The following is a 13,788-nucleotide window of genomic DNA, read 5'->3' on the forward strand; positions in this document are numbered from 1 at the left end:
TCGAGGTAGAGTCAGTTGGAGCCGTGCAGCAAGGTTTTCATGTTCTTGAATAACACACACTTAAATATAAATATAACAATATCAAGCTATTTAGAGCATACCAATGATGAATATTTAAACGCAGCTTCGAAATACTCAACTAGCTGTTAACATGCAAGCCACAGATAAATCCGAAGTCATCTACTCGGTTTTATACATAATGAGAAGATAAATAATCAAGCATAAACTCAACTGACCCTTGTTTTTGACGTCATTCTAGCTCTTAATTTCAAGCAAACTCATTGCGCCACTAAAGTCACGGTTGTAGGCAGCTGATCAATGAAGTAAGTCGATGCCGCATTTAAATAGAGCATTTCCCGAGGATTTATAGTTTCAAAGAACATATGGATCTAATGCAAATTAGTCTTTTCAAGGCAAGCAGCGCAGAACTGGCAGGGGCGCTAAGGGTAAACCAGGGTAAACGCCAAAATCAAAGGGGACACGGTGCCCCGGTGCCCTTCCCGTTCCGCCGCCTATGATCACAAGCATACGCTTCAAAACAAATAATGTAATGTTGAACGCAACTTATATTAAATGTATCCGGAAATATAAAATGCAGAAAGTAGCAAACGTAAATACATATCGTATAATAATTTATTTTAATTATATTTCTAAGATGCGATAATTTTAACGTAAGACTTTGAAAGCCTTTTGAATATAATGAATGCGCAGATAAGCTGATAGTTGAGACGAAGGGTCGCTAACAGAGGCGTTATAAAGTCCGTGGCGCTGCTCTCCGGCATACGTACATATTTTATGCGTACTTATGCATGTACATTGTACATTGATGTATTTATACCTATATTACATGCATGTATACTTTCATTGATAAAGGAGCTATTTTGAAATACGTTGTCCTTAGAAAGCGACGAATCGATACCAAATTGCACAATTATGCGTGTCGGAGTTAACAAAACGGCGAGTATCGGGGTAGGGGTGATGTTGTTCCTCAAGTGTTGCGCGTAATTATCCGGGTTTCCATTACATACACTCACCTGCCGTTCCACTTTAACAACCCTGGAAGCCAAGCTGATCTTGGAGTCGTACACGTCCCTCGCTTTTGATCCTTGTTTCCCAAGTATAACATCCAGCCTGTGAAGGAAATTCTGTTTAGAACATCAAAGATCTAATACGCTTTCGGGTGCAGACAAAACACTAGCAAATGAAATAGCTAATTACTCATCAAACATTTTGTAATAGCTTTAATAAAACAGTGTGTCAAAACAAGAGCGGGAAGAAACGAAATCTTACTGAAATTATATCATTCAATTAAATTGACATTCAAAACGTCTGAAATGTTCATCACAGCGAACGTAAATAAATCATTTAAACCAGATGCATGGTCAGTTCATACAGAGGCAATCCTGCTCAGACTGGATGCTTTTTGCTTCATTTTTTTCTCACAAATCAGCTCGTAGCTGGTGGATGGGGCTGGTGCTTGCAGGGGAAAAATATTCCCAAAAGCTTTTGGGACCTCTTTGGAACTTAATTGCTTCAATTGTCTCAACGTCTCCAAAGGGCAAAATCTGCCAGAGTAGACGTTTTTTGTGCTAAAATTTTCTGCGACCTCTATATGTGCTATACTTTTTACGATCGATTCTTCCACCAACGGCGAGACACATGGAATGAGCTAAAACTATTATCTTCCAGGTCAACCTGAAAAGTTTGCATCACTTAAATGTTCATGACCACACTAAAACAAGACATACTGAATAGTCAATCCGCTATAATGAGGTAAACAGCTGAGGTGTTCTTATGGCAGAACCACGTCTCTATATTAAAGGGACCCTCCCACCTTAACATTAGATTTGAGTTGAGATAGCCAAAATGGGGTCCCTGGCTCACAATTACCGGTTTCGGCACTCACAACATCGAGAAATGCCTTAAATCGGAAATATTGAATTTCAAAATTGCAGCATTTTGATTCAGAGGGGCTATAATGCTTAGGAATACCGCTCTGAATGTGTGACGTCAGCGCAGATATCTAACGATTTTTAAATGTTTGACTAAAACGTTTTGTAGCACGCGGTGGTATATGCTATTTGCGCGCAACATCTGCCGCAAACGCCGCACTTCTAAAATAAAGTCGCTAGAAACAGCGGAGATCCCAAAAAAGTAAACAAAAGTAAAAGTATAATATCTTGAAAACCGGGGAATATTTTTCGGTGAAATTTGGTAGATATTCGTTTTCGCTCTTTCTGAACCGAGCGACATCACTTTCATGCCAATTCATAAACTTTTTTGAAGGTGGGAGGGTCCCTTTAAGCATTTCTGACAAAAAAAAATGTTTCTGACAAATGAAGCCATGGAGTAAGATTGCATGACTAAATAGGCATGGTACTTGACCTCACTTCACATGCCTCAGAGGCATAATTAGTGTCATAATAGCCGTTTTTACGACGGCCATCTGGTACACATTTGGTGCACATCTGGTGCAGATTAGGTGCAGATTTGGTCAAATCAGGTTCAGTGTGTCTCTTAGCAGCTATCAGCTATGGTTGCACTAATTGCTTATATGCCTGCTTTGTCATATTATCAGAGAGCATCATCGATTAAAACACTGAAATAAATTCATAAAATGAAGATATTTGCTGTAAAAGATATTAGGTGCAGACTTGATCAGATCAGGTGCATTCGTCGGATAGCCCGTCGTGAAAACGGCTATTGTGTTTCCATTTTGATGGTTCATAGCAACCTTCTTCATGGTGCCATCAAAGAAATTACATTTTCCGTAGTTGCCTGACGGCATGTCAATCTACACAGGACAAAGAGGCTTACTACACTAGTTGCAATTAAGGGAAAAAGCAAACATCTAGAAAATCCCACATAGAACGAAAGTCATGCATAATTGTCTTTACGAGCATCAATACTTTGACTCACATGCATTGATACTGACAAACAAATATGTGCAGCACTCACAAAAATTGACGATATACCTACATTTACACTAACTAGTCACAGAAAGAAAGATGCGGCCAATGCACCAGTGCTTAAAGCAACAATTACGGCACCGTGCGATTTCAAGCTCGTGGTTCGCGTGCTATGGTTCATGCATTGATACTTTTGAAAGTGCTATGCCTCAGAAAAATGGAAGATCTCACTTGATAATCATTTATACAATAAATAACTTAATTATATTTTATTTGTTTTGTTCAAAGCCCGAAACAAACGTTGTTTAATTAGAATGTTCGTGACGATTAAACACTTCTAGATTATAGACCGCTTTCATTTCCCTCCGCACCAAAATTGTCATCTTGCCTGCTTGCGCATTGATTTGTTTAATAATTTTCAACCTTGGGGGATACAAATTGAAGTTGCCGCTAACTTTGGACTCGTTGATTGGAAATGTATCGTGCAGGTGACGTGCATTTGGATGAAATTTCAATTAGGAGGTATTCAAAAATTCGGTCTGGTGAGGGCGGGTACCGGCGCTGTCGGCGAGTGCTGCTCTGCTGCCGATATACAGGCTGGCTAGAGCCGCTCACTACTGGTAGCGGCCCGTCTCCACGATCACCCCTACCTTCCGTGCAGAGTGCGAACCCTGGCCAGCAGGTCACTGTGGCCCTGCGAGTACTGCTCAATCACATCCTTCACATCGTACGGCTTCAGAGCCTCCTTAAACTTCTTCCTAGCCACTAAGAATTTAATCTGCGAAGATAGGCGTGAGAGGAGCGGCGTTAGGGTCTGCTCCGGGAGCCGAGAACAGCCCGCGGACAGAGCACTGAGCAAAGAGGACAGGCGGAAAAGGCAGAGGGCGAGAGCCGATAGCCCGGCTCTGCACGACACGACACCACACGACACGACACAACACTGCAGTCGGGAGACACTGAAAACGCGTCTAAACGGGGCGGGAAGTTAGACGCGCAGACACTGCTCGTGCAGAGGGAACACCAAGGGACGCCCGGCCATGCACGGGTCAGAACGGGGCGCGGCGTGGAGCGGGCTACCTGGCGTGCAGCGCCTTCACGCGACTGATGAGGTCCACGTGGCCCACGCTGTACTGCTCGATAACATCTTTCACATCGTACGGCTTTAGCGCCTCTCGGAACTTTCGACGGGCTACGAAAAATTTTATCTATCGGAGGAGAGGATTGAGTGGCGTCAGTTTGTCTGGACGAGGATCCAGCAGCGCTGATCACCGTCGTTTCCGGGGGACGGCTCTGAAAATGGTAACGGCCGGCCGCCACGCACGGAGCGAGCCGCTCAGCAGCGTCAGACACACAGCTGCGTGCGGTTGACACACCTTCTGTGAACAAATATCAAAGAACATTGAGCGACAATGCACATCTGCATAAATCAATCAACCTTTGATGAGCATTTAGCAAACCCAAGTGGTGCATTTCGGTACGTTACTGTTGAACAACTAACTGGCATGTCAGTAACAACGTTTGATTGAATTGATTGTAAGGCCAGCCCAATATATAAAGCCATACGCTTTACTTCAGCAGTTCGTCATTCAGCACTGAGGCCGAATGATGGATGCCACACTGCGCCGCACGGCGTTAGGATATTGCGGCACAGTATACCCTCTCCGTTTGAACACAAACATCTAGCGAGCCAGCACCATCAGCTGTTAGCAGTTTTCACAACGGTCATCTGGAACATTATTAAGTCACATTTGGTGCGACTTCAGCATCTAGATAAATTCATGGTATGAAAATATTTACTGTAAAAGAGCAATGTGTAGAGCTGTTCAAGTTTGATGCATATTGCTTTGGCCAGATCACCCGTCGTGAAAACGGCTATTATAGGCTATATCGCTGAGCCTAACATGACCCTAAATCATTTCTTGAAGCTATGCTTGAGATGACATCAAGGCTAGTGGTTCAAACTAAGACCGCGAGCCGAGACGGGTGCTGATGGATGTTGTTAAAGTTTCCCGTGAAGTGTGAAAGTTATCCAGCCTGGTACGGCTCTAGCGACTTCAAGGGTCTACCTCTGAAGGAAATGAGCCTCCTTTATAAACAGGACTTCAAGAAACCACCATTTCTGAATACGTATTGATCTTCTCTGAATGGCGAAGAGCCTCTCAAAGAAGTCATCAGCTTCTAATTCCGCGCCTCGATTTCAACTTATAAGGCAATATTGCCTGCAACATTTTCGATTATTTAAAGTTGAGGCAATAATGCGGCTTCTTTAGTGTTTGACTAGGAACATCTCAAATGACACGTTAAATCATAACACTTTTTGTACATGTCTACTTGTTTCTCTGACCTGTAACGACCCTCCCCATCTCCACCGCTGTATCGGTCTCCCCTCTGTCACTATCCTCCCGCCAAAGGTCACTGACCTTCCGCAGAGCACGGATGGCGTTCTTGTGCTGCGTGGTGAGCTGGGTCACCCTCGGTTGTACGTCCTCCTCCTCATCTGCAACGTGCAGCACCAGAGAGTTAGACCACGCACCAGCATCACTGCATCACCAGCGCCGCAGGTAGCACCGGCGGTCGTTAGACCACACACCAGCGCTACTGTATCACCACCTCCGCACCAGGTAGCACCAGCGGGTTAGACCACACACAGAGTCGCAGCGGCACCATCGCGTCACCACCGCCTAACCGAACGGCACCAGCGAGGCGCCATGCGCCATCAAAGCGACAGCACACAGCACCAGGGCACCAGTGCGGCACCAGGCATCATCAAAGCGACAACGATGCATCACTTCGGAATCAGCGAGCCCACCGACCCGGAGTATGGCCTGGGCAGGGCGAATAGACGGCGCGCTGGAATTATGGGGCGCGATTTGTGGATGACATATTGCGGGCGATGATGTCTATGGCAGAACACGGCTAGTCATGTAGCTCGTGAACAGCGCTCGCTGCGGGCTACAAGCATGAAATTAATGGGTCCGTTGAGGGCCGACGGCCAAGTGATGGTCAAATAAATATTTAGGGAGGTTCAAAATTTAAAGGGCGGAAAATCTGATCAAATTTTCCATGAAACTGTATGCAGACATCACAAGGCATGGTATGTAACGGAACGGAGATATATCAACTCGTGCATCCGAAACCCAGTAATCTTCCTGAATGAAAAACAAATTGGAGAATAAATCACGGCATACATGGCTGCAGAGAAGCAGAGTCAAAACAACACTACAGCTTACCGATACTTCGTATAACAATTTATCGACGCGTCGCAAAAGGAACATCCGTTTTCCGAAGCTGTAACAATCTGCAAAGCTCTCCGAGTTTCATCCTCGGAACAGACCCGGCTCTCCCGGCAGACTAGCTCATTTTCTCCAGTCGGAAGTTCAAAAATCCTGTCAGCGTTCCGCAGTGGCGGCAGGCTCTCTCCGCCCGTCGCCTCGCCGCGCCCATCTGTGACGCCGCCCCGGCGCTGATGGCTGTCAAAGCCAGCCGTCTATTGTGACCGGGCGACGCGGCGAGAGCCGTCAACACCCATCGACGTCGGCCTGGGAACGGAACAAGTCGCCAGGCCCCGTGACACGCCGCCGGAGCGCTACTGCCCGACGGGGGCCGCACGACAGCGACGAGCGACAACCGGCGGCTGGCACCATGGGCTGACAACTTGGCGACGGACGGTGGTGGTGAGGGCAAATTTGTTAGTTGTCGATTACCACACAGCGGGCATGGCGCTTTGATCGGGAGAGAAAATGTCCATAAGAAGAGAAGACAGACTAGAAAGTAAGTACTCTAGGTCAGCCTTCTCTGTAAGCGTGAAGGATTGAGAGCAGTTCGACGTCAACCACCTTACATTGTATAAGAAAAAAACTGGCACTCGGCCAGCACTGCCTGTTGTCATGAACATGCTAATATTTTGAACGTAACAAGGTAATTGCAGCAACAAACATAGCCAATTAACACGACTCTCTGAACGTAACGAAACATCTTTTCACCGCGACTAAAAATAATATTGTAATATAGATGCAGTGAGCAGTAAATGGCAAGACGTGCTCAATCGATTGCACAATAATTCGAGTAAATCGCAGAGAGATTGCACAATAATTCGAGTGCATTGCAGAGGACGATCCACAAACTGGGAAGGGCAGAACCCCCGACAAAACAACCGAGGAAAACTAGCTTATCAAACGACGGTAACTGAGCCGGAAAACAAGATCAGACAAGCCAACAGACGGGGCGGGCAGGTTGACAGACAAACACAGACCAACAATCTGTCACTGCTGCCGACAGCCTCGCAAACGAGACAGCTGCAGCGCAAAGCGTGAAGCGTAAACGCCAAAGGACTGTCAGCGGATGTCACGACTAACGAACGCCCTGCGCGCTGTCACAAAACAAACTGAAGTAGACAATCAGTGTGACTTTTTGCGACTTCAACTCAGTGCGACATGCCTGCATTTCACAGGTGGTGACAGACCATTAGCACCTTGCATGTCATCTGTGAAATTGCATGTATTGATGAGCTATGGTTTACATTTTATAATAAATAAATTTCTAGTTTTGTTTTTAAACTCAGCTTTCCAATGACTATGCGCTGTCACATATCTCTAGACTGTGACATTTATTGGGACGTTATCTCGCCTGACCGGTCAAGGCGCCGGAAACTGATTTTAAATGTTATTTCATTTTGAACGTCTCGGCAATGCCTGGCGAAAACAAATGCGCTTTATCACATCAATAATGCTTTTAGCATCAGTCAAGCACGTCAAATCATTTTTCCAAGTGCTGAACTGATAAATGTCTTTTATCTACGGCTACCTTACGGTTACATGCTTTTCATAAAAAAGTTCTTGGACATGACCCATTTTTATTCTTTACTTCGCGAAAACGTTTCATAAATGTAATTTACAGCATCACACAAAATACCAAGTGTTGCTTCAGTTGCATGATATTGCAGCATATGGCGCGGGCAGGATATCAAATATTTTCATTATTTGTTAGTGTGTCAGTGCTTCCAGCTGCAGTGTAGGTTACTGCGTGTTACTCCAGAGCACGCCTTCCTCGTCATGTCACGCCTGGCTCCGTTTTGCTCACGCCACATCAGCGTGCAATATATCCGGATCAGGTCTCTGGGCCGGTACAGCCGCCGACACTGGCGCCTAATGAAGTGATTAGGACTGGCGAGGAGGATTTTCGCACGGCACCAGTCGGGCAGAAGGCCCGAAAATCGGTCTGTAAGGTCGGGAAGGTCAGCCTGACAGTCACTCAGTCGAGTAGTCGAACGCTGGGTACTCGGGAAGTCCCTGTCTGCACCGACACAGGACAGTCAGACAGATTGCTACACCAAAAGTGTCTAGCTGATATACGTCGATGGTGGCTGTCTTAGATCTCAACATGTCAGCTCAGGGGAAACCCTGGAGGCATATAGCTGCAAACAGAAGCCGAACCTACACACAGAAAAATATTAACACCGTTAGCGGTGTAATTGCACAGTACATATCTGAGCACTTGAGGAAAGTTAATTTAGTCCCTTCCCCGCTTAAATTACTCGCGCTTCTAAATGAACACCAGGAAGAAGGTAATAGAACACTGTTAGGAGGGTTGGGTGTTTTGCTACATGTAGTAAAACACCCAACCCTCCTAACATTGTTCTATTACCTTCTTCCTGGTGTTCATTTAGAAGCGCGAGTAATTTAAGCGGGGAAGGGACTAAATTAACCCGCGCACCGACGGGGGTCTGCGCCAACTTAGTACCGACGGGGGGGGGGGGCGGATGACCGCCCCCCCCCTGAGATCTCGAGAACGAAGCAAGATAGCGACAAGCGGTAAACGGCATCGGATACGCACGGACAAGGTCTACAATTTTTACAAAGGTCATTTTCAGGTCAGGTCAAAGATGACGTCACAGGGGTTGAAAAAGTCAAAATGGCGGCGCTAGATATGGAGAGGGTTTTTCTCGAATAACTTTCGAAGTAGTCAAGATAGGAACAAACTAAGGGCATCATCGTGATCCTCTCGTCAATTCGCATCGAATGATATATATGTTGACCTCGAAAGGTCAAGGTCAAAGGTTGACCTCAGGTCACGTGACCTCGAGGTCATCATGTATATCATTCGATGCGTCTTGACGAGCTGAACACAATGAGACCATCCGCGCGGCTGTATCTTGTTCCTGTAAGGAGTTATTGGCAAAAAACCTTTGGTGACCTTTGATGACGTCACATGACCTTACAGCTGCCCAACAGCAAAACAGACCTCAAGGTAGTGAAGGTTGATCGTATGTGAAGTCATGTATGGTATATGGGGCCATTCCGACCCGTTTTAGTGGTAAAAACAGGGAGTTGATTTTTCCCCCATTGACTTATAATGGGGAGGTCGCGAAATTGACCTGACCTTAGGTCACCGACATCAAAATTCCGAGATATACAAATTGTAGCTACTAATGACCTGATAACATCCTGCGACTTTCAAAGGCCTCCGACATCTACTGTAGCTCTGGCACGGTGACAAAGTTGCAAAAAAGTGACTTGAGGTTGGGTCATTCAAAGTGACCTGGTGACCTGACCTTAAAAGTTAGGAGGTTCAAACTTGCACACCATGTGTAAAATTGATGAGAGAAAAGTCATACCAAATTTCGCGGCTCAAGTGCTCAGATATGTACTGTGCAATTACACCGCTAACGGTGTTAATATTTTTCTGTGTGTACAAACATGGGTCAGTTCGGCTCCCTGTCGCAGAAACGCCTAGCAAAACTGGGGACACGCCTTGTGTCTTGTGAGTTATTTTGTGAGGACTCCCACCACCGCCGACAAAAGGAAAGACGTCGATGGCGTAAAACCGGCGGTCTCGTCGATTGCCGACTATAAAAAGACAATAACCGTGGCGTCGACGTGCCGGGCCGATTGGCTGCTGGTTCTGCTGTCACCGAGCAGGAGATAGCAGACGAGCAGAAACCACCCCCAGCAAATCTCTGGAGGAAACTGAACGGTCAACTGACGTGCAGAGTCGACCAGAACGCGACGACAGCCAGCTCACAAAGCACAGTGGACAAACATGCCAATGGTTACATTCATAATGTATGAGAAGAAAGATATGCATACGTTTGAAACATTGCGATTCAAAGAAAACTGAACAGTAAAAGCCTCGGCTTCTGTGCGAGATGTAAAAGCAAGACAAGTCGCAGATAGCTGTTTGTCAGCAATGCTTTATGAAGCTCGCTGCTGTTCTCATGCGTCATCTTACGCGCAAGATCGACATAATATGTGCCTGGGCGACCTCAAGACTGGACCGCACAGACCATGAAGCGAAGCGTTGAAGCACCGATCGTTACTGGCCACCACGCTGATTCTCTCGTGGCAAAGAACGAAGCGGACGGAAGGCCGTGAAGCTCATCGGACAAACACGTGACATCGATTTTGCATGTGGATTTGTGCGAGTGAAATTTGTAGGCTCTTTCTGTGCATTCTTCGTAAAACAGCGCGTTTTCTCCTGTGCTGTCTTCATTTAGAACTGTGCGGATGGGTGAGCTTGAGCTCTGCTCGCGTGCTCTGGCTTACGCATAATTGCGCGTGTACATAGACCGTGCATGTCACGCTTTCCGTGAACAAACACTTCATCATGTGCTCCGTGCACGTATCGTGAGCAAGTACTTGAACATGTGCACAGTGCGTGCGCGGACGGCGGCGGCAGTCGGGCCCATCTGGTGCAGACCGCAGGCGGGCGCGGACAGACACGGTGGCAGTGCGTGGCCGATCGGACAGGGTCATCTAGACCCGTCACCTTTGCAGGAGAAGAAGGACGCCCTCCGCGAGCTGCGCCGAGAGCCGGTGGACCCGGCCGACTGGAGTCGCTGCTCGAGGCCGACAGCGGTCTGCTGCAGCAGGCTGCACAGCGCTGGTACCTCGCGCGTCGGACTGGCAGGGACGGAGGCGGCGCCGGCGGCCGGCCGCGGCTGCAGACCGGCCAGACTGAGGCCGGCCAGAGGGGCAACCAGCGGGCAGCCGGGCAACGGGCGAACTACCGGGAGAGCACACCCACCCTGAAATACAGCTACCCACCGACAGCGGGGGAACTACCGGGAGAGCACACTCAGCCTGAAATCCCCTACGTACCGACAGCGCTGCGGTATCGGGCTACATTTAACGACGGAGAAATGTAAGGCAAGGCCAAGCTAGAGACACAACGATAATATACGTATACAAGTAACACACAATCAACTCTATGAATAAAGGCTAGATTAATGCAGGACAGGAGCTAAGTCACCGGCACGTGACTAAGTCATAACCCTTATTGGGATATTGGGCTTGATAACTGACTACGAAACACCGATACGAAGCTACGCTTCTGAAGTGCAATTCCGTTAGAAAGGTATCTTTGCTATTGAACTAAGGTTGGAACTACAAGTCTGCGTTGCGGCGTTTATACTACTGGCGCAAGTCAAAACTACGGAATCATACAGAACAGCCAAACGATTTAAGAAAATTGTTACGATCTAGATCACAGATACCAAGTAATCGACATGGATAAAAACGAAAGCATAACAACGAGCATATCATAAGATGCTCTCGAGTGGTTTACCCTATTATGTAAATGAGTTCCTTCTGCACCCAATTTGCCTTATGCAAACTAGGTCTGGGAACCTCGAATAGCTGACGGAAAAGACAAACAAAACAGCTGTCCATTTGCACTATTGAATTCTTTCACGCGAGAGACAGCACTCTCTTCAGCATTCCAAATGCTTTATCCTGATTAGATTTTACACGATAGCTCTGTATCCGATGTCAGTCAACTACCATATGAATAAAGTGCTGGAAACTGGAAAGTATGTCAGATAAGTTGGTATACCTACTAGAATTAGGGCTTATAGTAATAAAAGCATCAAGCTTAAATATCAGATGTATTATTTTTAATTTTAAACACTGAAATCATTTTGTGATATAAAGATATTTGTGGTAAAAGAGATATGATGCAGATTTGGTCAAATTAGGCGCATTCGCCAGACATCCCGTCGTGAAAACGGCTATTATTTTCCTGCAATGGATGCAAACCAACTTCATAAGTTTTGTTTGGTAGCAATCATCATACAAAAGTTATGAACTATTCAGCTGTTTAAGTTTCATCGGGACTATTTTGAGCCGCAGGAAATATTTAGAAATGGCTAAATGAAAAAAAACCGATAGTTATGTCAACTACCCTTCAAATGAAATCACTATTTTCTTAGAAATTCAGTGCATAAATTTATCTTTTTTCACGTAAATTTTATATCTAAAAAGGGATTAAATTATTGAAGCCATCGATATTATAAAGAATACCTCTAACATTTTGCATGCTTGATACATTTAGAGCACGCGGGAAAAGTTTGGGGTCGTGGCTGGCTCTCACATGCTGCGAATGCTTACCGTCTGAGTTCTTTTTTACTCCGAGCGACACGTCTGAACTGTCCCTAGTCACTGAGTCTTCACTGTGACTGGGGTGTAACCTGCAACAGAAGAGGGAAACAGATGCGACAGTGCGACTTGGGAAGGAGCAAGATAAATATTTGTAATGTGTGTACGTGAATGAAAGCTGTGAGCGTCGAGGAAGTTATAAGTTTGGTGTGTAGCTTGTGACAGAGATGATGTGCACAAATTGTGCAATACATAAGGTGACAACTTTGTGCCATTGACCTATTACGCTGGATTTGGATTTTCCTCGCAAAAAAAAATCGGTTGAAGTTTTCCTATTGTATTTTTTTTTTTTTTGCTTATGTGTCAATGGACAGAATGAGGCGGCTAGGTAATAATAATCAATTCATTGATTCACATAATCGACTGCCGCTCCTATCCCCGATGCGATTTCCACAGGCAGCCAGACGGCGCCGCTCTCGGCTGGTTGCTACTAATTGAGCGGCCAGAGCTGATGACGACCTCCGCACCGCCTGCGGCTGACCCCTGCTGACCTTTCGGCCGACCTCAGTGGTCTAGTCGGCGCGATTAATGCGTCCCCTGGGGGCAGGGCTGGCCGGCTGACTGCACGGAGCCGGCTCGACGAGAGCGCAGCGCGCGCGGCTCTGACGGTGGGGAGAGGAGGCGGTACGAAGTCCGTCACCAGCGCTCCCTCGGAGAGACATCTGGGACGCTCCTCAGCGCCGCTCGGTAGGTTCCACGAACTGGACCCGAGTCGAGCTCGGCTTAGCGAGGTGCCGACGATGGATGGGGTCAGCAACGATCCGACGAGCATGAATCCGACGAGCCCTGCCCTCCGCGAGAGCGTGCTGAGCTCAAACCTCTTCTGCCTACACAAGAGTCCCTTGCGAGGCCAGCAGCAGGATTTGCAAATGACTTTCGCTGTATATAATCGCATATATTTCCAATTTAGACAATCAGGTTCAGACATTCGAAGGACCATGTCCCATTGGACCCATGCTTCTTTTCTGCGCTCTCCGTGCTCGGTACGTGCTCTCATTACATTCTCCATGTGCTGGCAGTGGCAAGTGCTCGCCCGTGATCGATTTGTTATCCCCGCGTTCTTCAGTACTCAGTAGACAGTAGTCAGCACGCGTTCTCCCGTGTCCTCAACACATATTCTCTTTCGCGCTCTTCTCGTGTTTCTGTGCTTTTTAGTCTTTAAATGATATCTCGACCTCCTGTATGTATTTTCCCTGTCAGGCATGTGTTTTATTGTGACCAATACCTGTTCTCCCCGTTCTCGGCACATTTTTCTCCTGTGCTCAATGTCCACATATTCCCTCGACACTCACCTGGCCGAGCCCATGTTCTCCAGGGACGAGTTGACGTCCGTCTGGCGGGCCCGGGCGGCCGCCAGCTGAGCGGATGTGTTCAACGGACGGCTCCGACGGATTGTCGGCAAACGAGACACGAACGACGCGTTGTGCTTGAAACTGAAAGACGTCAGA

At 46.9% G+C, this 13,788-nt stretch overlaps 1 protein-coding gene across 1 annotated transcript in view; it reads right to left on the reverse strand.

The window, feature by feature from the left end:
- LOC122364776 (potassium voltage-gated channel subfamily KQT member 5-like) overlaps positions 1-13,788 on the reverse strand; it is an 83,964-nt gene that overhangs the window by 20,561 nt on the left and 49,615 nt on the right. The window contains exons 4-8 of the mRNA XM_043335502.1: positions 13,633-13,773; positions 12,293-12,372; positions 5,330-5,406; positions 3,560-3,687; positions 1,035-1,131 (exon numbers count right to left, since the gene is read on the reverse strand). Of these exons, the coding sequence (XP_043191437.1) occupies positions 1,035-1,131; positions 3,560-3,687; positions 5,330-5,406; positions 12,293-12,372; positions 13,633-13,773 (523 nt within the window). The remainder of the gene's footprint in view (positions 1-1,034; positions 1,132-3,559; positions 3,688-5,329; positions 5,407-12,292; positions 12,373-13,632; positions 13,774-13,788) is intronic.

This window comes from Amphibalanus amphitrite, unplaced genomic scaffold (genome assembly GCF_019059575.1).
Source record: "Amphibalanus amphitrite isolate SeventyFive unplaced genomic scaffold, NRLGWU_Aamphi_draft 000696F_arrow, whole genome shotgun sequence".
Lineage (NCBI taxonomy): Eukaryota > Metazoa > Arthropoda > Thecostraca > Balanomorpha > Balanidae > Amphibalanus > Amphibalanus amphitrite.